The 26,644-nt window shown below is 60.0% G+C and overlaps 2 protein-coding genes across 3 annotated transcripts in view; one reads left to right on the forward strand and one right to left on the reverse strand.

Annotated features, from left to right (window-relative positions):
• Window positions 1-10,236: 10,236 nt before the first annotated feature.
• On the forward strand, window positions 10,237-15,316 carry ANKRD9 (ankyrin repeat domain 9). 2 transcript variants are annotated; one of them, XM_082647604.1, is made up of 3 exons: window positions 10,237-10,415; window positions 11,381-11,455; window positions 12,033-15,316. In XM_082647604.1, the coding sequence occupies exon 3, from the start codon at window positions 12,080-12,082 to the stop codon at window positions 13,022-13,024; it is 945 nt and encodes a 314-aa protein (XP_082503730.1). In that variant the 5' UTR covers window positions 10,237-10,415; window positions 11,381-11,455; window positions 12,033-12,079; the 3' UTR covers window positions 13,025-15,316. The 2 variants fall into 2 exon arrangements, with proteins under 2 accessions (XP_082503730.1, XP_082503731.1); XM_082647605.1 differs by having other exon boundaries at window positions 11,381-11,433.
• A 3,550-nt stretch (window positions 15,317-18,866) lies between these two features.
• Window positions 18,867-26,644, reverse strand: part of TECPR2 (tectonin beta-propeller repeat containing 2) — a 94,056-nt gene continuing 86,278 nt past the window's right edge. The window contains exons 18-19 of the mRNA XM_082647154.1: window positions 21,551-21,692; window positions 18,867-21,188 (exon numbers count right to left, since the gene is read on the reverse strand). Of these exons, the coding sequence (XP_082503280.1) occupies window positions 20,548-21,188; window positions 21,551-21,692 (783 nt within the window). The 3' untranslated portion in view covers window positions 18,867-20,547. The remainder of the gene's footprint in view (window positions 21,189-21,550; window positions 21,693-26,644) is intronic.

Raw genomic sequence — 26,644 nt, forward strand, 5'->3', positions numbered from 1 at the left:
GGTTCCCTCTGAGCCACCTCCCAGCTGGGCACCTTGTGGCCGGCTTCTCTGAACACTCTGGTCTCAGTGTCAGCCTTCTGTAAAATGGGCCAGGGTACGATGAACCCTCCCCTGGAGAGGAGCAGTTAGGCCGCTTGCAGAAGCAGCAGGCTCAGCTGGGTGGACAGCATTCCGAGCCAAGGAACAGCTAGCAGGAAGTTCTGTTCCCTGGGGGAGAGGTAGGGCTGGGCGAAGCACTCGGGCAGAGCCGGTCACCAGGGGCCACTGTGGCCCGTAGGCCGCTGCAGGCGCTGGAGGGCAGAGGCGGGGTTGGGGGTCTCGTGGTTGTCTACCTACGGGGACCAGGGGGGCAGCGATCGTCCTCACTTCGAAGATGGAAAACAGAAGCACCCCTCGGCCTCTTCCACTCCCAGAGAGCTGCCCTCCGCACCCTGCGCCCTGCCGGGGTTCGAGGACTCCCTGGAAGGGGGCGCCCCAGGAAGGGATGCGAGGGGAGGGGGAAACGCAGAGCGGGGGCCCCCCTCGCTTTTCGCGCCCTCCCCATCGGACAACCCCCCCCCCCGTCACGCCCCGGACTTCGGATTGGCCCATCGGGGCAGTGATCCCGCCCACGAGGAAAGGGAGGGGCCGCTAACCCCGGGGAGACCCGGCGTGGGTGAGGAAAGCGGGGCTCGAGGAGCCCGAGGGGGCGGCCGAGTGGCCACAGGCGTGCGCTGGGCACGATTGTCGCTCTTTCACGGCGGAGACTGAGACCCAGAATGGGAAGGGTCCTGCGGCGCCCACGTGGCGAGTGGAGAGCGGAGTGGACTGTTCGTGGGTGGAGACCCAAACCCGCGAATCCCGCCGCTGGGGCAAGGCGCTCAGTTGTCCCCTGTCCGCTAGTGACCTGGGGCGCCCCGGCCCCGCTCCCTCAGTGAGCCCCGTGCCGGGCTGAGGGCCGCAAGGACGCGCGCGGCCGCCAGGGGGCGGTGTCGGCCCGCGCCGGGCGGTGGGACAGGACACCGCTTCCAGTTCTGAGCGGATGGAGAAACTGAGGCCCGGCCCACAGTGGCTCCAGCCAGGGCCTCGCCCCCTCCTCCGTGGGGCCGCACTTTGGGATCCGATAAGGGGACCTCCCTCCCGAAGCCCCGGACTCGGTGAGTCCCATAAGCCTAGCTGACGTCCCCGTCCCCCCATTCCCGCTCCAGCCCCTTGCTGAGTGGCTCCGCCTCCCCGGACCTCAGTTTCCTCTCGTGTCACCTGAGAGAAAGTGATAGTGAGACGCGGGGATCCAGGCCCGACTGCTCGGGGGGTCTTGGGAAGCAGGAGGTTCCTGTGCGCGGCTGGCAGGCGGGGCCGCTGTTATCCTTAGGACTCATCTGAGCTGTGTGACCAGGGCCAGGCCTTAGTTTCCCCTGCTGACTCTCTTCACTGCAAACCACAACTGTTTACCGAAGGGGACAGTGGAAAAGAAAGCGGGAGGTGCAACGAAGTGGGGGGCTGCCCTTGGCCCGGCCCACCTCAGCTGTGCCCCCTCAGCACCCAGGGACGGGGTGCTGCCCGCTCTCCCCAGGGCAGCCCCAGGCCTGGGCATGGAGCCCCGAGGGGACAGCGATGCGCTCAAGGTGACACAGCCAGGCCGGCATACAGCCCCTGCGTGCTGGGAGGCTCAGGGACAGGGCCGGCCAGCCTGCCCCGCCAGTGTCCTGCCCCTGCCAGAGCTGGCCTCCCCCAGAAGCCAGGTCTGAGCTCTGCGGGTCCCTGCCTGGGTGGGCTGGAACCTGGGCTGGGCCACGGCCGGGTCCCCCTTGTGCTCAGGGCTCCTGGTGCCTGGGACTCTGGTGCAAAAGAGATGAATCATGTACTTCCTGCTCCCCGCCCTCCAGGGACCGGCCCACACTCCCCAGAGGGTGACCCCTAGCCTGGTCAACTCCTGCACTTAGTCATCAGCATTTATGGGGCACCTACTGCCCCCCGCAGGGACAGGCTGTGGGCAGAGGAGAAACCCCCAGGAGCACAGGACGCTGTGGTGGAGCCCGGAGAGGCTGGGCGAGCTCCTTCAGCCACGTGGCGCCTGAGGTGAGTCCGTGTGGACTTCTGGGGATGGGCCGTCCAGGCGGAGGGCACGGCATGAGCCAGGGCTCGAGGCCCTGAGGCCTGAAGGCCAAGGTTCTCGTGGAATGTGAAGGGGTCTGGTCCTGAGGCAGAGCAGGGGTTTTCGACTCGGGTGGGTGGCATCTTTGAGCAGGGAGGGCTCCTAGCAGAAGGGCTGAGTTGACTTGGATTTGACGGGATCCCCTCAGGCTTCAAGAGGCTGGGGCTGAAGCTGGAGCCTGGAGAGTCCAGGGCAGCCTGGCCCTGGGAGGTGGGATGGAGTAGCGAGGGGGGCGGGGTGGGGCGTTTGGACACAGAGTCCAGGGGATGGTGTGAGGGGTGCAGGTGACTCCTCTTCATCTCAGGTAGCCTCCTCCTCCGGGAAGCCTCGCCTGCCCACTCACCTGTGATCCTCAGGGCAGGCCGCAGGGGCTTGTTAGTTGAATTACCGAGTTAAGCTGCTCAGAAGGGCTGGCTGACCACCTGAGTCCCCTGGCGAGGGGGACCATCTGAGTCCCCAGCCCACCATCCCAACCTGCGTCTGAGGCCCCTCCATCCTGTGAGTGGGAGACATTTCTAGCAGAACTTTCCTCAGCTTTCACAAGGGGTTGGGAACTCACGAAACCAAAGCCTTCCCTTCCTAGGCCCGGACGAGGCTTATATGCTCCAGCCCTGTGGGCAAAGCCCCGTCCCTTCTCTGAGCTTGTTTCCCTACCTGTAAAGTGAGCTGACAAGGCAGCCTGCCTCCCCTGCGAGCCCACGAGAGGACGGCTGGGAGAGCACTTTGCCCGCGGGACCTGCCTCTTTAAAAACTCACCTTAATTATGCAAATAATATTTGAATATGTGTCCCTTGTGAATGACTCAAACCATAAAGAAGGTACAGAGAATAAAAACTAAGAGCTCCTTCCTCCTCCCCCCTCCCCCTCCCTGATGCTCTCCCAGGAGGCCCTGCCCTCCACAGATCAGTGTGTGGCTTCCAGTATTTTTCAAACAATATGGGGGCTTCCCTGGCGGTCCAGTGGTTAAGACACTGCGCTCCCAACACAAGGGGCACGGGTCTTTTAACATTTTTATGTTGAAGTATTGAAAATTAATCCTAGGAGCTCTGTTACTGCCGTGTCCTGCAAGAACTCAGTGACTTCTCAGGAAGGCTCTCTTATCTCCTCTTGACAGAGGAGGAAACTCAGGCTCTCTATTGCCGCCTGCGTCTGCATGATACCTGGGCTGTGCGTTAGTTAGTCACGTGGCAGCTGTAGGTTTTACCTCCTAAACCAGGACCTGTTGAGAGTGAGGGGGACACTATTATCATTATGCTGGGATGACAAGGGCTGTCCTGAGCAAATACTCTTAAGGAGCCAGGAAGTTTTCAAGTGATAAACCCCTGTCTCCAACTGGCCTAATCCCCAAACTGGATTATTTAAATATTAAATAAAATATTAAATAAAATTATTAAAGACTAAATATACTTTAATATAAATATTAAATAAAACATTTATTTAATTAATTAAATATTAAATTAAAAAATAAACAACTCAACTGGCTCATTTAATGAGGAAGCCCGAGTCCTCAGGCACGGCTCTTTCCAGGATCCTACATGGACCCAGAGACACCAGCGAGAGTCTCACATTGGGTTGGTGGTGGGGGCGGGTTTGAGGGAGATGCTCCCTAGGCTCCAGGCCGACACAAGGTCCTATCCAAGAGCCAGGAGAGGAGCAGTGCCAGCTGGGAAGGATGCAAAAATCCCAGCTGGGATGGATGCATCATGATTATTTTTGGTGTTCCCCTTTGGATGGTCACCTAGGAGGTTTCCGTTTTTTGGGGGTTTTTTTAAGATTTTATTTTATTATTTATTTATTTATTTTATTATTTATTTTTGGCTGCATCAGGTCTTAGTTGCGGCAGGCGGGATCTTTCATTACAGCGCATGGGCTCTTCGTTGCGGTGCGCGGGCTTCTCTCTAGTTGTGGCGCGCGGGCTCCAGAGCACGTGGGCCCTGTAGTTTGTGGCACACGGGCTCCCTAGTTGAGGCGCGCGAGCTCAGTCATTGTGGCGCACCGGCTTAGTTGCTCCGTGGCACGTGGGATCTTAGTTCCCTAACCAGGGATCGAACACATGTCCCCTGCATTGGCAGGGGGATTCTTTACCACTGGACCACCAGGGAAGTCCCAGGTTTCCAGTTTTTTATTATTAAAAACACAGCAGGGACTGTACCTCCTTAACAGTTGGTAGTTAACCTGTATTCTCTTCAAAGGTTTTACTCTGAAATAGTTAGAAATAAAATATGCGGGCAGACCCTCATTTTATTGTACTTTACTGTGCTCCACAGATATTATGTTTTTCTCAAATTGAAGGTTTGTGGCAACCCTACGTCAAGCAAGTCTGTTACCGCCATATTTCCAACTGCATTTGCTCACTTCCTGTCTCTGTGTCACGTTCTGGTAATTCTTACAATATTTCGAATCTTTTCATTGTTATTATATTTGTTATGATGATGTATGATCAGTGACCTTTGATGTTACCACGACAACTCACTGAAGGCCCAGATAATACTTAGTATTTTTACCAATAAAGTTTTTTTTAAATTAAGGTATGTGCCTTGTTTTTTTAGACATAGTGCTATTGCACACTTAATAGACTACAGTATAGAATGAATTTACTTTTATATGCCCGGGGAAACCACAAAGACAATATTTGCTTTATGACAATATTTGCTTTATTGTGGTGGTCTGGAACAGAACCTGCAATACCTCTGAGGTCTGCCTGTAAAATTAAGGTTGAATTCTTTCATAAAACTGTAAAGAATTAAACAAGTGAACAAAACCGTAGCAGTGAGCATCGTACATGGAATTTGGCACTTGGGCCAGTATTTATCTGGATAAGATACCTACAAAAGAAACTGGTGGACCCAAGAGCACGAGCATTTTCCTGCTGGTGGTGCCTTCCAAGGTGCCCTCCCCTTCTCTGCATGAGAGTGAGGGCTTGATTCCTGACCTTGTCAGTACAGGCTGTTTTTGGGATCCTCAGTTTTTGCCAATAGGCAAAACAAGAGCTTGTACGTTTGCCTATTTCTTACAGAGCTGAGCGTCTTCATGGGTTTATCGGCCAACCTGTGAATTGCCTATTCATACCCCTTGCCCATTTTCCTGGGTTAGTCTTTCTAACAGGTGCAGGAGCTCCTTATACATTCTGAATGCAGACCCTTGGAGGCCAGGTGGGCTTTGGCCCCGTCCAGCCAGGTAGTGGTAGTGCAGGACCCAGGAGAGGTGGGGGTGGGTGAGGGATACCCCTCCCCCCTCCCCTGGTCCTGGCCACTTCCCATACTGGCCTTGGCCAATCCTGTCCCCTGGAACAACTTCCTTTTGAGATCCGAAAATCCACCTGACTCATGTCACAGATAGAGACTGGCACTCAGACAGGTGCAGTCACGCAGCCCAAGTCCCACAGCTGGTGAGTAGTGATTAGAACCCAGCTTGTCTGGCGCCAGCTTCCTCCCCCAGGAAGCTGCCCTCCCTCCTCTCTACCTGCAGCACAAACCCCAAGCCGTGCTCCCAGTCCTGGGCCACCTGCCGGATCCCCCCTGCTCTGATGACAGGCTCTGCTGGGCTTGCTGGGAGCAGCTGGGGCTCAGGTCAGGGAGGATCTCCCTGTGGTCAATGAGCCGCTCTCCTCAAGCACCGCCCTCCACCCCTTGTCTCTCTAAGCGAATGACCTTGAAAATAGAAGCCATCTGAGTAGACTTCTCTGACTCACCTTTACCTGTGCTCTCATTGGCGTCCATGCCCAACCCTCTGCCCCTCAGGAAAAACTGTCCATGCCCGTGGCAGGGGCCTTCCTTCCCCTTGTGGCAGCGCAGTCCCTGCTGGCCTCCAGGTCATGGCTCCATAGGTCCTTCCTGCATCGGTGTTTTGGCGCATCAGTGTGCTGCACACATGCACACGTGTGCAAGATGCAGCACACTGCACGTGGACATGTGTACACGCGTGCATGCACAGATGCACACGTGCCTGCATGCACACACACACGTGGCTCCAGGGTTTTTTTTAATTATTTAAAATATTTATTTATTGAGGTTGCACCAGGTCTCAGGTGCAGCATGCGGAATCTAGTTTCCTGACCAGGGATCGAACCTGGGCCCTCTACACTGGGACCCCGGAGTCTTATCCACTGGACCACCAGGGGTGTCTCTCTGCTCTTTTATTCTTTAACCCACTTACCTCCAGCCCCCCTTTCCTCCCTACACATCTTTCCCAGTCCCTCCCCTAGCGCTCCTCTCCACATAGGCTTCTCCTGCAGTCCCATGACCTTCTGTAAAGGGCACCATGACCTCCATGTAGCCAAATCCTCCTGACCCGCTGGTGGCACTTGTCCCAGGTGGCCACTCCCTCCTCCTCCGGACACCTGGGCTCTTTTGACTTCCAAGGGCCTCTCCCCATCCCTACATGCTAGATGTTCCAGCCTGGCCTCCCAGCCTTCACTCCATTTTGTTTTGTTTTGTTTTTAATGTTTTATTTAATTAATTTATTTATTTGGCTGCGCTGGGTCTTAGTTGCGGCATGTGGGATCTTAGTTCCCTGACCAAGGATCGAACCTGGGCCCCCTGCATTGGGAGCGCAGAGTCTTAGCCACTGGACCACCAGGGCAGTCCCCGAGCCTTCACTCCGGGTGTCATGCTTTCAGTGCCTTCTCTCTCCTGTGACCCCCAGCTGTATGTCACCAGCAGGGCTTCTCCCTCCACCTCCCGTTATCATGGACACCCCAAGGTGGCTGACAGGCATCTTCAGGGATGCCCCACCCCCTGCTCCTGCCCGACCCGGGAGGCATTCTAGACTGTTCTCTCCCTCTCACACCCACCCTAGTTGGTCAGAGTCCACACAGAATTCGCTGCTTGTCCCAGTGCCCTCCATGCCGCTCGCCCTGCCACCCCTTCCCAGGCCAGTCAGCTACTGGGGCTTCCACCCTCTCTTCCTGGGGTTTGCTCCCCGCGGTGAGAGGGAGCCTTAGAAAACCCAAGGCAGCCCCTGCTCGGAGCCCTGGCTCCCCCGAAGTCCTCCCACTGACCTTGGGGTCCGTCTGTATTTGCAGCCTCGCCCACTACCCCTCCGACCTGGCCGCACACTGACGCCACGAGCCTGCGGGGGGGGGGGGGGGCGGGACAAGCTCTCCCAGGAGAGAGGGGAGCATGACAGGGTCAAAGGTCAAAGCCATACTTAGAAGGCTGTGCTGGTGAGCCAGGCCTGAGCCGGGCAGTCCTCTCACTCCCAGGCCCCCTTAGTCTCTCTGGGAATTGAGCCCTCTGCTCCTCCTCCGCCCACTCCCCACCCCCACCCCCGTTCGCAGCCTCAGCGGGCACAGGATGCTGCTTCCTTAGGGGGAGCACTTCCCCCCATCGCCGCCCCAGACTCTGCCACAGCCCCATGGAGGCGCGGGCAGGCTGTTCACAGCAGCACTGGGGGACCACACACGTGCTGGGCACAGGGGACAGCTTTCACCAGCAGAAGACTCAACAGAGATGACGTGTGACCCAGAGCGGCGCGTACCCCAGAGCGTGAGTCTAAAAGTGACCGTGGGAGAAAAAGGCAAGCTGCTGAGAGGGCGCGCTGACAGCGTGATGGGGAGGGTTACAGTGTCAGCTGCCACCGTGGGAAAGCGCCGGCGCTGGGACGGGCGGCAGGACAGGCACGCAGGCCTGCAGATTTCCTCAGTTCTTAAACTGGCTCATGGGCTCCCAGGCATTTCAAAGTTATATGATCGTTTTGTATGCCTGAAATAATCCACTAACTTCCAAACCTCCAGGTCCTTGGACACACCCAAGCTCCTTGTCTAGCCACTCAAGGCCCTATGCTTCCCGGTCCCTCCCAACTGACCTCTGGAGCCTCCCTCTGCCGCTTCCAGACCTTTGCTGCAGCCGTGTCCGGGCCAGGAATGCCTTTCCTCTGCCCCACTTGGTCTTTCTGGCTAAGCCCATGTCCATGGGAAGCTTTCTAAGTAGTGGAGAAATGGGGTTGAAACCGTGCAGCTTAGACTGGGACTTGGACCCACAGGCTGGAACTCGAACCCACGGTCTTTTAACTGAGATCACACACCTGGTCTCAGGACTTAATGAAGCTCAGGTTCTTGATGTCTCATCGCAGAAAGAATTCAGTCAGAGACAAAGTGATGGGTAAGAAGTGGATTTCTTTAGAGATAAACACACTCCACAAGACAGAGTGTGGGCCATCTCAGAAGGAGAGAGTGGCCCCAGGGTACAGGGTTGTCGGTTCTTATAGGGGTGGGTAGTTTCACAGGCTAATGAGTGGGAGGAGTATTCCAGCTATTTTAGGGAAGGGGCGGGATTTCCAGGAATTGGGCCACCGCCCACTTTTAGACTTTTATGGCTGGCCTTGGAACTGTCGTGGCGCCTGTGGGTGTGTCATTTAGCATATGCTAATATATTACAAGGAGCGTATACTGAGGCTCAAGGTCTAGTGGAAGTTGACTGGTTCACCATCCTGGACCTCTTTGGTCCTAATCAGTTTGTGTAGTGTCCTCGGGCTGTGTCATTCTTTTTTTTGTGTGTGTGTGTCATTCTTTTAAAGGTTGTGCCCTGCCCCCTTCCCTCCTGTTTCAGGGTCGGACTTGATTCTGAGAGAGGGCTTCGGGAATCCCAGCGAAGAGTGACGAGGGTACATCAAAGGGGGAGGCGAGGAGGGTTCGAGGGGTGGAGAGAGAACTGCCCCGAGGCCAGCTGCACACCAGGCACCTACAGCCGATGCCCTGTCACCCTCATTCCACCAGCAGCCATGGAGATGCTGTGAGGTCTCACTGCAGCCCTTGAAGGATATAATGGGGACATGGGAGCAGGGCAGCTAGCGTCTTGAGCCACAGGTAGTTCACCTGGGACACCACCTCCCTACGTTGTCTCCCAGGGTCTGGGGGCTCCAGAAGGCCAGTGTCAACCGTGCAACCCCAGGATTTCCATTCACTTTGCCCCACCCATCAGAGAGGTCTGGAAAAGGACAGCTGGGAGAAATTGTAGGGAGACTGAGGACTGAAGCAGGGAGGAGAGGACAGGTGAGGTGGGGCAGAGATAGACCCTGGACTCCCAGCCCAGTGTTCCCTGTACCCCCCCACCCCTGGCCCATGATCGTTTTCTGTAAATCTGGTGGTGATCATGGACCCCCTGAGAGGTATGGTAGGGCCTGCAGGGCCACGTTGCACTGAGGTGGGTGGCATTTTGGGTGGGGGTATCTGGTGGCTCTCCGGCACGTGTGTGCTCCACACTTTGGCCCCCTTGTGGAGAGGCCGGGGTGGTCAGGGCCCCATCCACCACAAATGTCTGAAGGAAAGAAAGGGAAGCGCCCAGCTTCCCTTTTAGCTTCTCCTCACTTGGAGGTCACCTCCCAGTGAGCCCCGATGTCCTGGCCGGTGAATTAGGAGTCATAATTCCCACGGCTACCGGTTGCGAAAATGAATTGAAATCAAGTATGTTTAGCACAGAGACTGGTACACACTAGGCCCTCATAAATGGCTGTCTGCATCCGTTCATCCATTCGTACCCTGGGAAAGTCAGCATGGAGCAGGGGCTCGAGACGCCCCGACCCTCCCGGGCAGAAAGCGGCCAGGACCCTTAGGGGTGACAGTTCCTACGCCCCGACCCCTCCATGTACAGTCCCAGAAAAGTCCCGGAGGAGGTCATCCCCAAGGTCACAGAGGGTCAGCGTAAAGGGGATGTGGAATACGACTCGTGGGGTGCCGAAGAAAGTCACGCTCGGAGGAGCCGGAGCGCCTAAGTGCGCGCCCAGTCTCCCACTGAGCCGGGGCACAGCAGGCGGGGCCCAGGGGCCCTTCCCGGCGCGGGTCTCCCGTCGCCGGGAGCTCGAAACCCGGAGCCTTTTCTCGCCGGCCACTCGGGTTTCCGGGAGCCCCGCCCCGTTCACTCCCCATCGCGGCCCCGCCCCCCGCGCGCCCTCAAGTTTCTCCCAACTTTTCCGCGGGTCCCCCTGGGCGCCCCGCCCGCCGACCGGTGACGTAACAATGGTGCAGCGCGGCGGCCAATGGGTGGTGGCGGGGGCCGGCAGCGCGGGCCAATGGCGGCGGCGGGCGGCCCCGCGGTCCTGCCCGGCCGGGGCCGCACTGCGCCGCCCGCCGCTCGCCCGCCCGCCGCCGGCGCCGGCACCGCCGCCCAGCGGTCTGGCCGCGGCGGCTCAGAGCGCGGCTGCGGCGGGCGCGGGCGCCGGCGGCACCCTCCCGTCCGTCTGTCCTGGGAGCTTCGCCTGCGCGCCGACCCGCGGGGGGCCAGCAAGCTTTCCGGCCCGCAGCGGGGGCGGGGACGCCAGGCCAGCGGCCCCTCCGCCCCCCACGGTGAGTCCCCCTTCCTCGGCCGGCTCGGCGTGTAGCCGCCGCCCCCCTCATCCCCCCCAGACACACGCGCACGCAGGTGCAGCCCTCGCTGCGCCGGCCACCGGCCCGCAGACACTCTGGCCTCGACCCGCGACCGCGGCCACCCGGGGTCCGGCCGTGCCGCCAGTAGGGGACGGGGAGAAACTGGCGGGCGGCCCTGGGCGCGCGGCCTTGCCCTCGGTGGCCCAACCCCCCATTCACTGAGCCGCGACCGTGACTCGCTGCCCGGTGACGTGGGGCGGCTCAACTTTACGTAACCTGCCCCGCTCCCAGTGTCCACACAGGGTGCACCCGGGGCGCGGAGACCCAGGCGTGGTGCTCCAGTTACGGTGTCCCCAAAAGGGTGCTGTGGCTCCAGCCCCCAACCCCTGTGCCCGTCTCTGTAACTTAGTTACCCAGTGTGTGTGGACGCAGTTTATCCGCTGACCCAGGTCCCTTGTGACCAAGGGCTTACCCTTGAGAAAACGCAGTGGGGAGCTTGGGCCAGGGCCAGGGGATGGAGGTCAGGGCTCAGGTTGGCGCAGGGGGCTCAGAGGGCAAGGTTAGGGCTCAATCTGGGTTCCCTGTGGGTTGGGGGTCCCCCCACTTCTGGAATGAGCCCGATATAGGAGTTAGGAGATCTGGGTTCCAGGCCTGTCTCTACCATGACTTGCCGACTGACCTTGGACAAGTTTGTCCCTTACTGGAAAATGGGATGACAGTACCTGCTTCTTCTAGTCATTGGGAAGACTCAGGGAACTAGCAGACCTGGAGGGGATTTACAGACTGTGAAGAGTGTACACGCCAGTTTCTAGGTTGATTTCATCCTCTTGCCTCCTCCCAGGAGCTAGGGGCGGTGACATCCAGTAAACACCATGTTTGGGTGGAAGGCTAGAGGCCCCCACTTCCTGCTATGGCTCACAGACTGCCTTCCCTCTTTCTTACAGATGAGGAAGCTGAGGCTCAGGCAACAGTAATACACCCACCTACACAGAACTAGGTAATCGCGGTGCGCTAGCCAGGTAGGTCTGAGTCTAGAGCTCTGACCCTGCCTGGCCTGGGGTAGGGCCCTCGACCGCAGTCGGGGGTCAGATGACAGAGTCAAGGTTAGATGGGGCTGGGGATAGGGAGCTTGGGCTACAGAAAAGATTTGCCTCAGCTTGAGATGTGGGATGCAGCTTTCCTAGTCCCCTACCTGGCTTTCCCCTTGATTGGAGTTGGATGCAGCTCTCACAGGTGGGAGCAGGAACTCTTCCAGTGGGTCCCTGGGCTGGACGGGGTGTGGGGTTTCTGTGTGGCCTTGACGGTAGCTGGGGCTGTGAGGGCAGGGACAGGGAAGGGCATCTTTAGCAGAGGTACCGGAGGACAAGACAGTTTTGGGGAGGGCGACCAGGCGCAGCTAGATCAAGGATGTGGGAGGTGGTTCAGGGCCTGGGAGAGAAGGGAAGCTGTGAGGAGTGACTGGGAGGGCCGGTCGGAGGCTGGGGGCAGGTACGAGAGAGGGCCGGACAGGTGGGGCTGTGTGAAGATTGGACGGGAGACCCCTCTCCGCCCGGAACTTCAACCCTCAACCCTCACCGCGCTTCCCTCTGCCCGCAGGTGGTCGGCCCCAGGCCCATGCCGTGAGACCGGGAGGCGCCGCCAGCATGCCGTGGGACACGCGGCGGCCTGGGGGCGGCGCGAACGGCGGGCCCGAGGGCGCGGGCGCAGCGCGCTCGCGGGCGCAGAAGCAGTGTCGCAAGTCGTCGTTCGCTTTCTACCAGGCCGTTCGCGACCTGCTGCCCGTGTGGCTGCTGGAGGACATGCGCGCTAGCGAGGCCTTCCACTGGGACGAGCGGGGGCGCGCCGCCGCCTACTCGCCGTCGGAGGCGCTGCTCTACGCCCTCGTGCACGACCACCAGGCGTATGCGCACTACCTGCTGGCCACGTTCCCGCGGTGCGCGCTCGCGCCGCCCAGCGCCGGCTTCCGCTGCTGCGCGGCGCCCGGGCCGCACGTGGCGCTGGCCGTGCGCTACAACCGTGTGGGCATCCTGCGCCGCATTCTGCGCACCGTGCGCGACTTTCCGGCCGAGGAGCGCGCGCGCCTGCTCGACCGGCGAGGCTGTAGCCGCGTGGAGGGCGGCGGCACGTCGCTGCACGTGGCCTGCGAGCTGGCGCGCCCCGAGTGCCTCTTCCTGCTGCTCGGGCACGGCGCCTCGCCCGGCCTGCGCGACGGCGGCGGCCTCACGCCGCTCGAGCTGCTGCTGCGTCAGCTGGGCCGTGATGCCGGGGCCGCCCCCGCTGTCGGGGCGCCAGCGCCCGGGGAGCCACGCCAGCGCCGCCTGCTGCTGCTTGACTTACTGGCGCTGTACACGCCGGCGGACGCAGCCGGCCCGGCCCGCCGCGAGCTGCTGGGCGACCGGCCGCGCTGGCAGCGGCTGCTGGGCGAGGACAAGTTCCAGTGGCTGGCGGGCCTGGCGCCACCCTCGCTCTTCGCGCGCGCCATGCAGGTGCTGGTCACCGCCATCTCGCCCGGCCGCTTCCCCGAGGCCCTGGACGAGCTGCCGCTGCCGCCCTTCCTACAGCCACTGGACCTCACGGGCAAGGGCTAGACCGCGGGGGCACCCCGTGTGCTGGATTTTTGGAGAATACTATTTTTCAGAGCGTTGTACCCGGCACTTTACATATATTGTTCTCTGGACAGCAGAATCTCTGCTTTGTCTGTAGCGTGCTTTGGGGGCTGGGCCAGGACGGGCAGGCGGACCCGGAGCTGCAGGTCTTCTGGATCCGGAGGTGCTCAGCTCCCCACCTCCCTGTGTGGATGGAGCTGGGCTACGGGGTCAGACGACGCCTGAGAGCCGGGCCCTGCCCTCAGCTCACTACCCAGACCCTGAGGAGCGGCCTCCCATCTTGATTTAGAGCCTCTGGGAAGGTGTCCCAGAGGGAGAGACAGCTGAGCTGGGCAGGTGCAGGGGGTGGACTGACGTGTCCAGGCAGGGGGACGGCGGGTGCAAAGGCCTGGAGGCCGAGGGAACCGCCCGTGGGCGCTGGGTGGAGGTTCTCTGCCCCGTCAGCAGGTGGGGCCTCGACCACTCCCCTGTGGGGCTGGGCCTCAGGTCCCGAGGTGTGGAGGGCAGGACCCAGGCTGTGCCTCCTGTTTGCCCCCGTCCCGTACTGGCCACCTGCCTCCTCCTCGGCTGTCACTGGGACCGCCCCCTCCCCAAAGAAGCCCAGGCCTGGACTTGTCGCAGTCGCCCCATTGGCTCTCTCTGGCGACTAGCAGGTACCTAATCCTGGGGCTCCTGACGGGGGTGGCTGCGTCATCCCGTGGGTGGGCCCTCCAGCCTCAGCCAGTAGACCTGGTTTCCGCAGGAAGGCTTTGAAGATGGAGACTGGTTGACCCTTCAGGACAGAGGGACCCTGGCTGAGAAGCTGGGTCCGTGCCCCGAGGAGCCGTGGGATCAGGGATGGCCAGGCTGTCCTGCCCGGGAATTCTGCTGGGCCGTGAAATTCAACCCGCGCCGGCATGGGCTGGAGGGCCACGATGTTCTGCCAGGAGCAGAGGGCTAACGATCTGCCCGATGAACAGTGACCGCCTGGCTGGGGGCACCCACTGCCCACCCTGCCCCCTGTGTCCCCGAGGGGGGCATGCCTGGGGGCCGAAGGGGCTTTGGGTGGTGGTGGCAGAGTCCAGGGTGATGGGCCGTCAGAGGGGGGCTGTGGAAGGGGCCTGGGCAGCGGGAAGCTCTGCCAGGGGGCCTGGTTCTGGTCTGCACCTGCCACCCACTCTGAGGGTGACCTTGGAGAAACCCCTGCCTTGGGCTTCAGTGTCCCCAACTGCTTACAAAGGGGCTTTGGAGCATCTCCAAGCTCCCTACCTGCCCTGGCAAGGATGTGACCCCCGTTGCTGGGAAGCGTGGGGTGGGTGGGCACACAGCCCTGGTGGGGAAGAGGGGGGGATGGAGGGGTGTACGGCCCGGTGCTGATCCTAGATTCTGGGTGGCAGCGAGGGCTTCTCCCCTCCTGCTGTGTGTCCTGGCCCAGTTAAACAGCCTTTCTGAACCTTGACACTTGGGGGCAGTGGATACTAGCATCTCTAGCTTAAAACTTGGGACATCAGGAGTCCCCTGGTTCTTAACCGGGGATGCGTTGCTGGGGGAGGGTGCATTCCTTTGGAGGAGGTGGAAAGGGCAGACCAGAGCAGCAGGTCTCCGTGGCTTCTGGGCTCTGGGCTTAGGGAGATGTTGGGAACTCTTGGTGCCCTCGTGCCCAAGCAGCTTCTGCCTGGAAAGAACCTGGGCACCCGACGGGGGACCTGGGCATGCGGACTTCCCCTCATGTCTCCCAGGTCCCAGCTCTGTCCTCTGTGGGGTCAGCCCTCCTGGCCCAAGGCCCAGGGCTAGGCCCCCATCCGCTTCCCTGCTAGACATACAGCTGCCCCTTTGGTGATGAACTCCTTTGAGCCCCCTGGGCTGGGGATGGGGTGATGCAAGGTTGGGGGGGCTCCCTGGCGGGGACCCCACAGAACCCATTGTCCGGGGAGCAGGAGGCAGCCCCTGGGCTGGTCCTGGCACGCAGGGCAGGATCCGGGCAGGAGTTGTTGTGGGCACCACAGCAGGGGGCCCAGCCCCGGAGCACAGCTCATAGCTTGGAGGGGTGCAGGGCAGGACGGCAGCGGGGGGCGTCAGCCCCGGGTGTCCTGGCCGCGGCCGGGTGGGACAGGGAGCCACAGGGAAGGCTGAGGAAGCCCTGTGGCAGCAGAGCGGGGCCTGGGTCCCACTGGGGACCCCTGGCCCAGGGCACCCCAGGCGTCCGTGGGAGCAGAGAACCCAGGGCAACAGTGCAGGGCGAGAAGCCTCAGGGTTATCTGGCCGCTGCTGCCGGCCGGCCGAGCGAGGGCGGGCAGGCGGGCCTCAGCACTGGCCTTATCGCTCCCCCGGGCCCTCCAGCACCCCGTCACCACTGTCGCCCTGGCGATGAGCAGGGAGGCCTGGGGAGGGCGAGTCCGCCAGGAGACTCAGCTCTTGGCTGCTGGCAGGCGGCCTTGATGGCTCCTCAAAGGCAGTGGCTCTGCCTGGGACAAGGCCCATGTGTCTGGGGCAAAGCGCCTTGGTTCGTTTGTTCACTTCCTTCATTTCATGAACCTTGTCTAAGGAAAGCCCCACTCCTGCCAGTACTGCCCCTGCCATGCCCACCCAGGGGCCCAGTGAACTTCCAACTCTGGAGAGCTCGGGGGCCAGAATCCCTGCACCCCAGACACCTGTCGGGGAGGACAGAGAAGGCTGGGCCGCTCGTCCCCAAGGTACTGTGACCCTGTGCCTGGAGCCCAAAAGGGACACCCAGCCCTGTGACGGCCTGTGGCCACAAGGCCCCTGCTCTGCCCCCACTTTGGCCGTGTTGTGTGCTAACTTACCCCACTACCTCGATATTCCCACTGATTTCCTTTCCTGTCAATTTCTTCAACTTTAAAATACTGTATTGAGAGCAGTTTCCTAAGTTACCTGAAATCCTGTTCAGAACAAGGGTGCTTCCTGAAGTCGGGATGGAGGGGAAACAGGCACGGCTGGGGAAGGCTTCTGCTCCAGAAGTGTGTGGGTGTGAAGCAGCCTTGCTCCACGGTGACTGGTTTTGTCCTGCTACGGTTTAACATTGAGGCATACTTGACATAACAAATGCACAGCCTTTGAGCGTGTGGTTTGAGGGTCGTGACCATGTCCACACGCGTGTGAGCATCCCAGCCAAGGCAGAGGCTGAAGAGAAGAGATTTCTATCCTCAGTGATTTTTTTTTTTTTTTTGCGGTACGTGGGCCTCTCACTGCTGTGGCCTCTCCCGTTGCGGAACACAGGCTCCGGACGCGCAGGCTCAGCGGCCATGGCTCACGGGCCCAGCCGCTCCGCGGCATGTGGGATCCTCCCGGACCGGGGCACGAACCCACGTCCCCTGCATCGGCAGGCGGACTCTCAACCACTGTGCCACCAGGGAAGCCCCTCAGTGATTTTTTTTTTTTTAAGCCACACCGTGCGGCTTGCGGGATCTTAGTTCCCTGACCAGGGACTGAATCCGGGGCCCAGGCAGTGAAAGCGAGGAGTCCTAACCGCTGGACCGCCAGGGAATTCCCACATCTTCAGTGACTTTTATAAAGAATTTCTGCTGATAGAATGCATGCTCATGGTAGAACGCTCGGACTGTGCAGAGAAATCCAGGGCAGGATGTGGCAGGGGCCCCCCCATGCAGCTCCCAGGTAAAGAGGCTGCCCGCCTGCCTGGCGGCATCCCACCACCCAGACAACCACTGCTACTAGCATTTGGTGTATTTTCTTCTGTTTTTCTCTATGCACATATATACATATGTTCAAATTTTTTTTCTATGCATACTTTTTCACATGACATCAGATCAAATCTAGTATTTAAAAACTTACTGTAGAGTAAGCATTTCCGTTCACTGTAAAACATTGTGTAAATACGATTTTTGGGAAGCCTCTGGTGTTTACTCTGTGATATCTGATTCAGCTGGCGCTGATACGATAGAGCTGACGTTAGAGAGAACTGAGGCTTTAAAATGTGAACTTTATTTCTTTTTGGAATAAATAACACATTTACATGGCTCAAATTCAAAAGATACAAAAAGGTGCACACTACAGGGGACCACCATGACCAGCTGCTTGGGTAGTGTCTTTCTGCCCCTCCTCTGCGCCCTGGAATTACGAAAAAGATTGCAAACCCACCAAAAGTTAGAGTACACCGTGTCCACTGGCATCATCTACCTCTCCCTGTAGGTATGATCGCCTACAAACTCACGTGATCATTACCACGCCCAAGAGACTTAACGCTGCTATGATGAAACTGCATGACAGACTGCTCAGAACGTACATCCCCCGGGAAGACAAGTGCTTTCTAACACCTGCATATTGTTTCATGAGAGGAATGCTCCCGAATGTCAGTTGTTTTTAGTGTTTCACAATTACAAACGATGCTGCGCCGTATGTTTAACCCTGACTTAGGATTTGTTCTTGAGGACAGGCTTCCAGAAGTAGGAGTTCCGGGACTTGAGGGTTTTAAGGCTGCTGCTGGACCCAGTGGCTTTCCCAGAAGGGCCGTGCCAACGGGGGCTCCCCGCTTGCTCCATGTGCACGCCTGCCCTGGGTGTGCACTAAGCAGTGCCCTTTCATCTCCTTTGTCCATATGTGTGTCTTCGGTGTTCCTCCGACTTGTTGCAACTATTTCCCCTTCTAGTTTTATGCGGGGTTTTTAATTCACGGCATCTTGTTATTTTGAAGAAATCAAATCTATATAGTATTTTCCTCTGACTTTTCCCACTACTTTTGAGTTTAGAAAGTGCTTGCCATCCAGAAATCAGATAGTTTTTTGCCCCCTAGTTTTAAGACTCTTTAATCCACTTAATGTTTGTCTGAATGGTTAAGTAGCGGGCCGCATCAGTTAACTGTGAAGTCACTGTCCCGTCCTCTCACCTGCGTGCCGCCTTCACCTTGTTAACTCCCCGTGGACCTCGCTGGGCTGCCTGACGTCACTGGCCCTTCCATCCACATCCCACTTCGTTTGCTGGCCCCTGTCATCGCTCCTGGCAATCCTCATCTGTTTCTTCTTCTCAAGACAGTGAGGTGGCATCAGACAGCGCAGGTCTGGAGTCCCACCGAGCTGGGCTCCAATCCCAGCGCTCCTTGTGCTGACTTAAGCAAGTTACTTCTCCTCTCTGGGTCTCACTGGGGCTAATGGTATTGACCTCTCAGGGCCCTACTGAGGACGTGAAGCTGCACGCGTGAGACCCTCACAGCATATCTGGCACAGTCAAGGGGGTTGTCTGTGGGTATGAACATTATTTTATGGGTTCTTCTCTGCCTACCCCCAACAAAGAAAATCCCAGTGGGGATTTTGACAAATTGAGTGAAAGCCATAAATGCCTTTGGAAAGAACTGGGGTCTTTCCTTGCACAGCGGCTGTGGTCTTCCATCAGGAGCGCCAACTGCCTCCCAATTCGGGCTCTCTTGGAAGCCTTCAGGAGAGCTTGGCCAGCTCTCGACCGAGTCTGACATGTCTTGTTCAGGCTGTTTCCCGGCACGTGACGCATCCCGCTGCTGTCGTGAACGTGATCTTTTTTCCACATGCTGGTTTCCACTAGGGCACTTCTAGTGTCTGGTTTTGTGTCCTGGATGAAGACTCAGGCCCAGGGTCTCGAGCCCCCAGAGCCTGCCCACAGCGGCCCTGTGCTCTGCCTCACGGTACAGTGTCCTCCCCAGGGCCACCTCTGCAGTGGCACTCCCCCAGGACAGCCCCCGGGCAAACTGGTCACGAAATGACGTCTGCCCACACCCTCCTGGCCGTGGGGCTGGGCTGGCAACACCAGCAGCAGATTCTTTGCAGCACCAGTGGGAACAGCCTTCCTGAGTGCCCACTCAGGGCACCTTCTCACCACTCAGACATCAGACTCGACTAGGCTCGGAAAAGTCTAGTTTATTGCACTGTCTCAAAGCACAACTTAAAAAAGAAAAAAGAAAAAAAAAAAACTGTACAAAGCACTGAGGCTACAAGTAGTTTAAAAGTATCAAACTAACTAGACTGGGTTAATTGCACTAAAGTCCCGTGGGTTCAGGAGAGCTCTGCCATCTGAGGAGCCCGGCAAAAGGCACAACATACGCAGAAGAGGAGCCTCAGCCGCCTGCGCTCCCTCTGCTGTCACCAGACTTCTGAAAAAACGCATTCTATAAAAGTGAAGTAGTAAGTAAGGTCTGGGATTTCAGCATCTTGTCCTCATTTAGACCTGGAAAACCTCCATCCTCATGGCTAGCTGGGTCCTGTCAGAGAACAAATCTTATCGCTCTTCACCTGTGGCCTGAGGGCTCCCGGACACACCTGCTTAGTAGCAAACAGGCATTGAGTAACTGGGCCCCGGGCCAAGGGCAGGCTAAAAAAAGCAGCCAGGCTGGAGTCCTTCCGTGGGGCTGCCTCCAAGAGGGAGGGGTGGCGGGCTCAGGGCGGATGCCTGGCTGGGCTGCAGAGTCCTACAGCTCAGATGCCAGCGACAAGGGTAGGCACTGCAGGCCGAGCCCATGGACCGAAGTCTGACGTGGCCACAGCAGGCCCCAGTTTCAACCTCGCTGGGCACCCACCCAGATGCCCGCTGACAATGTCTGGCTGCCACTCGCAGCCAGCAGGCAGGTCCCGTGGCTGCCCCACACATCGAGGACACGCAGGGCGGCGTCCATCCTCTGAAGCTGCAGCCGAGAACAGTGCAGGCTCAGGATAAACCAGGGGAAGGAATCAAAGGCCTTCCCCTGGTTTCAGAAAATACATTTCTCTTCTAAATTTGTAAGATCTGATTTCAAGTGAGGTATCTCATGTAGGTTTGTAATACAACAAACAAAAAAGGCAAGAATTAGTAGATTCATCCTCTGAAGGTGCTTCTGGTTTTCACGACGTCGCCAGCAGCAGGGCTGAGTGTCACCCTATGACATTCCTATGTCACTAACATGGCTAAGGTTCCCACGCCCCACCACACCTGCCTCGGATACACACGCACACTTCCGTATTCCGGGTCACCCACTGGCCTTTCCTGTTCTGCTGGAGGCGAGCCCGGCCCCCTGGGAGCGGGCGGGGAGGGTGTGTGTGGCGTGTGCATGTCGCTATGCGTGTGTCCTCGTCCTGGCACAGCTGGCTTCCCATCTGGTGTGGCCAGCAGGGAATGGGCGCTGGGGCCTGCGTCTCAGAGAGGAGGTGGGGGGACCCTGTGGTGGAGACGAAGCCATCCCAGGAACACATTCGGCGGATGGACGGCACTGACCTTGGGCTCCACGGGCCCGGGAGCGGTCAGCGAGGGGAAGGTGACCACAGCAGACGGCGGTACCACAGTGCATGCAACTGGAGCAGCCGCCGTCCCACCTGGGGACGTTCTCAGCGCGAGTCAGAGGCCCTGCTGCTGCAGCAACGGCTCCGCACCTCTCGGCCAAGGCTGTGGGTTCTGGAATGAGACGGAAACAAATACGGAGGAAAGCAAGAGCGGAGCGTCCCACCTGGCTAGACGTGCCCGACAAGAGCGGGCGAGGCACGTCCAAGGGCAAGCGACTCAAAACCGCCCGTGTCCGCCACACGGGTCTCGGTGGCCCCCCTGCCGAGAGCTCCTTCAGATGACCTCCCACTCGTCGTCCAGGTCCTCGGGGTGGGGGGCGGTGGCCTGGCTGCTCGGGGCGCCGTGGGAGTGGCTGAAAGTCCTAGTCAGCCGCTGCAGGAGGGAGCCGGCGGGGCCCACTGCCCACAGCTCGTCTGACAAGGTCACTGCAGGGACAAGAGCCAGCCGCACGCCCGTTACTCCCCAGCCCGGCTCCACGTCTGCACGCGCGCTGCCTAGCGGTGGGGCCCCGGGCACGCCCCGACCGGCACCTCGGCTTCCCTGGCCTTCAAGGGAGCGGCCCGGCGCCCCGTCCTCTTCCCGGGAGACCCTCGCAGAGTCCGGGTGCTGCGTGGCCCCCGGCAGGTGTGACCCTGGGATGGGCTCCCGTGTGGGTGAACCAGCCCTGTGGGAGCAGCACCGCCCCAGCCCCCGGCCAGAGCCCCACCCCACGGCCAGAGCCCCACCGACGCCATCCACGGGAGCGCCAGCGCCCTGGCACCTGCCTGTGAAACACGTCACGTGCCCGGGAATCTTCTTCCAGTAGTCTCCGGCAGGGTTTCTGTCGGTGACGCCGTACCGTCGGGCGAGATCCCCGTTGGGGCAGCGGGCCCACACGGTCCTGGCGCTCAGGGCCAGCTGGCAGGCTTGCAACCCTGCAGGCAAACGGAGCGTCTGTCTGCCCTCAGCCCCGGCCGCGGAAGGGACGGACCGACCCTCCCCGCAAGCCTGCTCTCCCCCTGGCTGGGCACCGAGGGGGAGCCCAGGGAAAGGACGCCCTGTCTGCAGGGCCGGCAAGGCTGCAAGAGCCCAAGACCCGAGGACCAGAGCCCAGGCGGTCCGGAAACGGTCATCCGACAAGGAACCCCAAGGACACGGGGCTGGCGCTCTGCTTGTGGGGTGCCCACGCTGGGGAACACTGAGGTAGACGCTTGCTGTCACCTGCCTCAGCAGAGCCTCAGAAACAAACCAGGCCCCAGTGTGGCCGCAGTGGCCACCGCCCACCCAGCGCCTCTACCTGGCACGTGCTCCCAGTCGGTCCCCACCGGCATCTCCTCGGTGATCCCAACTCGGACGTGCACGTTCCACCTGCTGTCCAGGGCCCACAGCATCTGGTCGCTGGGGCTGGAGTGGACGCTGACCAGGGCGACCCCGGCGGGCTGGAAGCAGGAAGGGCCTTTCCTCAGGGAAGGAGGTGGGCGCACATGATTGGGGAGGGCAGTTCCCACACAGCCCAGGGCAGCCCGGCACGGCAGGAGCGGCGGGCAAAGGGGTGGGGGGACCAGGCCTGTCCCCAGAGCACAGCCTCACAGGGATAGAAACGCCCCGAAGACCCAGACTGAGGGACCTCCCACCAAGCAGGGAGCCCCAGCTCTTCAGTGCTGCATGTCCTGGGGAACAAAGATAGGCCAGGTGACAGGAGAAGGAAAGGACATGGGGAGACCTGCGGGATGCCGGGCCAGGAGGGGTGGGCTGCGTTAACGGGCAGCGACAGACGGCAGGTAACAGGGGAAGGGGAGGTGGCCGGGGGCCTGGCCTGAGGGTCCTCACAAGCCCCTGTTCACAGCTTCATGCTCGGAGAGAAGGCAAACGTGGCCCAGTGTTGGCAGTGGGTGACTCTGGGTGGACCTGAGGCTATGGGAGTTACTGAAATCTGCAAGTTTTCCGTTGGTCTGAAGTTTTTCAAAATGAAAAGTTAAATTTTATAAGTTATGAAGGTAAAAGACACCAAAAAACGCAGTTGCCATTGAGAGTGTTGGGACAGAGGGTCCGCGGGGAGAAGGTGTGTGGACCGGCCCGGGAGCTCGATCAAGGCTGGCTGGGCAGCCTGGGGAGGGGTCGAGGTGGGTGTCTGTGGACATGGGTCTCCCCACTCACGCCCCCGAGCCCCCCTCTTCTGCTCTGCTTGGCATACAGACAGGGCCAGGCCGAGAGCCAGGCCGACTGTGCACAGCTGCCACGAGCTTCGCAGGAAACAGGAACCGGCAGGCAAGGCGGCCAGTGAGCCCGCTCGGCCTCGCGTGCGGGGAGGGGTGCCCTAGGCCCAGCATCCCCCCCCCCCCCACCGCTCCGGAGAGGATGAGGGGCTGCGGGGAGCGGATGGACGGCCCTGCGATCGATCGGCACACCACGCTGGGCACAGACGCGGCTGACACGCCCTGTGTGCCTGTGGGAGATGCGATCAGAACTCATGGGCGCTCTCAGCTGAGGAGCATCCTAAATGCTTTCCAGGCAAGAACACAGGTTCTGAAAGCGCTCTCTGCTTTCCCATGGCTGGTGCGGCTGTGACTTCCGCTCGACGGAGACGGAGACGGGGGTCTGTGCCCCTCCCCTGGAATCCGCCCTCTCACTTTGACCAAAACAACATGGCGGAAGCATCCCGCTGGCAGGGCCGAGCCTGGTCTCGAGGAGCAGGCAGCGTCAGCTTCTCCTCTCAGAACTCAGCCGGCATGGAGAAGTCTGCGGTGCGGAGGCCCCGCGGAGGGGAGAGAGGTGTGCGGGGCCCAAAGGCCCGGCCGTGGTGAAGCAGGGAGGAGCCGTCCATGCTGGACTCCGCCCGCATCCCAGCCCCCGAGTCCTGAGAGGTACGAGTAGTAAAGCGCTGCTCGAAGCCACGAAGTTTCCGGGCAGTGGTGCAGTGGGAAGACAGATAAGACACTGTGATGCGGAGGCAGGGAAGAGCCGGCGGGCGGGGAGAAGCCCTCGGAGGAGGAGGAGGGCCGGGAGGAGAACCGCCACTGGGCGGCCAGGGCGGGTCGGCGCCCCTTCTCTCTCCTCGCCCTCCTTGGGCGCCCGTCATCTCCTGGACAGCTCTGAACCTGGACCCCCTCGGTCCCCCGGCCCCACTGCCCGGTTTGGGCACGGTCCTGCCTGCCACCCGCCAGTCACCAGGGTGCCCAGACACTGTGGGACCCCTCCTGCCTGTCCGCCTGCCTCGCTGCCACGTCTCCCGACTGCCCAGAGTACAGCGGGAACTCCTCGGCGTGACGCCCCTGCCTCCTCGGGGCCTCGGCCGGCCTGCCCTCCCCCCACACGCCCTCGTGCACAGGGCAGGCTGCAACCCACCCTGCACAACCCCACACAGCTCCTGGCCGGGGGAGCTACACCTGCCCGGGCTGAGGGGGGCATGGACACGAGGCTCCCTGCTTCCCTCTGAGGGAAGCCCAGCCCTTCACTTACTCTCATCCAATAAAAAGAGAGCTTTTTACTGAAGGGTCACACACCTTTAAAAAACACAAACCCCAAGTGTACAGCTCGGCGGGCTTTCAGGGCATGAGGGCAGCCGCTGCCCCCCACCCCCGAACTCGATGATGTCAGGACGGGACTTGAACCTCACTCCCAGGGGAGGCAGCAGGAGGGGCAAGGACATAAGCCAGTTCTCAAAGGACAGGAGAGCAGAAGCAGCTGGCATACAAGCAGGGACGTTGCTGACTGCACATTACGAGGATGAGCAAGGCACCCGTATGGACACATCCTACGAGGGGTGTCATCCTGCAGCATTTCCCAGGCTAGGTTCCGCGGGACACCATGCCACCCCCGCAGCTCTCGGGTTGGCTGCTTCCTGGACACACACCTCCCCGTGAAGCCACGCGGTCATTTGCTCAGCAAACGCCGAGCACCTCAGATGCTGGGTGCCGGGGAAACCTCCCCGCAGACAAACCACGCGCCTCTGTCCTCACAGAGCCTCCATTTCACCGGGGGTGGGCCAGGCAAACACACCAGGGCTGCGTCACGTGACGGGGAGAGAGGGGCCAGGGGAACACCACGGCAATGGGGTGGGGGTGGGGGTCCTTGACCCTGCCGCCCCAGCAGGGGCACGCCAGCCTGGAGGCCGGTGAGTGAGGAGGCGGAGGCGAGAAGGCAGCAGACGTGCTAAGGGAGGTGTGGAGAGAGAAGTGATGTGAGCGGACACCGCTGCTGCGAGGACCGCCCTCAGGGAAGCTGGAAGGAGCGGAGTCCCGTGCTGGAAGCCGGTGGAATAATCCAGGTGAGAGCTCGGCTGGGGGCGCTGGGCAGGACCCAGGAGACGCTGTCCCCACTCTGATTCTCAGCACGGGCTGCTCACGCCAACCACCCGGAGGGCCCAGGCCTCGGCATTTGAGATGCCCCACTGGTCACTCTGGCGTCCAGTGGTGGTGGGCAGGTGGGGGCGGGTCTCTTTGAAAACACTTTAACTAACAGGATAATAAAGAAGCGGCGGGAAGGGCTGCGCAGTGGTAGCAGGTGTTACTCAGAGGTCAGGAGGAACACAAAATGAGCCCATTAGCAGCCCCTGGAAGTCTGCAGAGGGGCGGTGGAGGGCACAGCCAGGGCCGTTGAACCAGACTGCTAAGGGTTAAGAGGAGAAGAGGCCACAGGGCAGAACAAGGCTGCTGGGGCCTACCTGAACAAGTCAGCTCATGGGAGAGGGAGGGACGCAGGGAGGCGGGCTGTTAAGGTTCCAGGAGGGGAGGAGGGGCCGGTGAAGTCCTGGAGTCACTGGGGGGTGGGAGGCAGGGAGAGGAGCAGAGGACTTCTTCCTCAGAGAAGGTCTTGTCTCGGGAGGGGAGAGGCGGCACAGAAGAGTTGTCAGGCGCCCCCGCCAGCCCCACACGCTGCCACCATCCTCTGGGACACTGGGTCCCAGCCCTGGCGATGTTCTGTGTCTTTTCCAGGTGTCTCAGTCACCTGTGTGTCCTGAAGGACAGTCACACAACAGGTCCCAAGGAGTGTTTGTCTGATAAAGTGGAGAGGAAGGAGGTTCTGGAAACTCACTGACTGGTGCTTCCCCGCCAGCCAGCCAGCCAGCCAGCCCGCCACTCAGCCATCATCCATCTACCTGTCACTGCCCACCCCGCCCACCCATCACCGCACCCGCCCATCCGCGCCTCCACCGCCCTCCCACCAGCCCCAACCACCCAGCAGGCGTTAGGCTGAGCGCCTGCCCCGTGCCGGGCACGGTGCTGGGTGCTGGGCATCAGTCTTCTTGACTCCTGGATTTTCAAGTCTGGTGAGAGACACGTCGTTAATCAGACAGTCACACGAGGACATGTAAGGCTGCCACAGGTAAGGGGAGCTACAGCGGTGAAGAACGTGGTGCTCTGAGCACGTACCTGGGGTCAGACAGGCGGTCAGGCAGAGCTGCCCTAGGAGCTGTCGGCGAGGTGAGACTGAAGGATGATCAGGAAAGAACCAGGAGAGAAGGGCAGGGAGGCGTGTGCCGGGGGGCAAGAGCATATGCACAGGAGGGAGCGCGGCCTGAAGGGCCGAGGCTGGAGCGGGCAGGGCAGGGCCGGGCGCCACCTGCAAGGTCTGTCTCCTCAGCAGATCCCAGCAAGGGCTCTGAGATCAGAGGTGCTCAGACAGAGAGAGGTTTGGAAATGTATCCGAGGTCTGATGGCAAGAAACAAGACGCAATGAACAAGAGGACCTCCCAGCCGAGTCGAGGACTCAGTGCAGGTCAGACAGGCACACCACCCTGGCCTCCGGGAGAAGAGGCAGTATGGAAAAGACAGGGAGATTCCATAAATGTCACCCACCCTCTGCCACCCCGAGAGCTCCTGAACTCGGCCCAAGAAATGCTGCTTCACGAAAGTCGACTGGAACACATTCCAATGACCTTACTCCCAGAGGTCAAGCAGGGCCAAAATGCCAAGAGGGGGCTGAACAGGAAGTAGCTGTGAAGACTGCTCCTGCCCACGAACTGGCCATTTTCAAACTGGGAAACTCGCTCTTGCTGAACCCCAGACCCCTCCCTAGGGAAGGTGGGTAAGGCCAGAGTGGTTCTCAAACCTTGGAGTCCCTGGGACTCGTGGGGGACCTTGTTAAACTGGCACATTCCTGGGCTTGGGGCCAGACCTTCCACATCAGACTTCGGGGCTGGAGCCCAGAAGTGACTAAACAAGCCCTCCTTCTGTGCGCTCCCTTCTGTAAGACAGTGCACTACACCGTGAAGTAGACAAGGCAATACTACCCAAAGCGATCTGCAGATTTCAATGAAATCCCTACCAAAATCCCAGCTGGTATTCTTACAGAAATGGAAGAGCTGATCCTAAAATTCGTATGGAATTACAAGGGACCCCGAACAGCCAAAACAATCCTGAAATAAAAAACACAGTTGGAAGACTCCCAC

This window comes from Grampus griseus, assembly GCF_964374135.1.
Source record: "Grampus griseus genome assembly, chromosome: 2".
Lineage (NCBI taxonomy): Eukaryota > Metazoa > Chordata > Mammalia > Artiodactyla > Delphinidae > Grampus > Grampus griseus.

What these genes read in the sequence shown, in the direction of transcription:
- ANKRD9 (XM_082647604.1), top strand. Translation starts at nt 12,080, where the DNA reads ATGCCGTGGGACACGCGGCGGCCTGGGGGCGGCGCGAACGGCGGGCCC.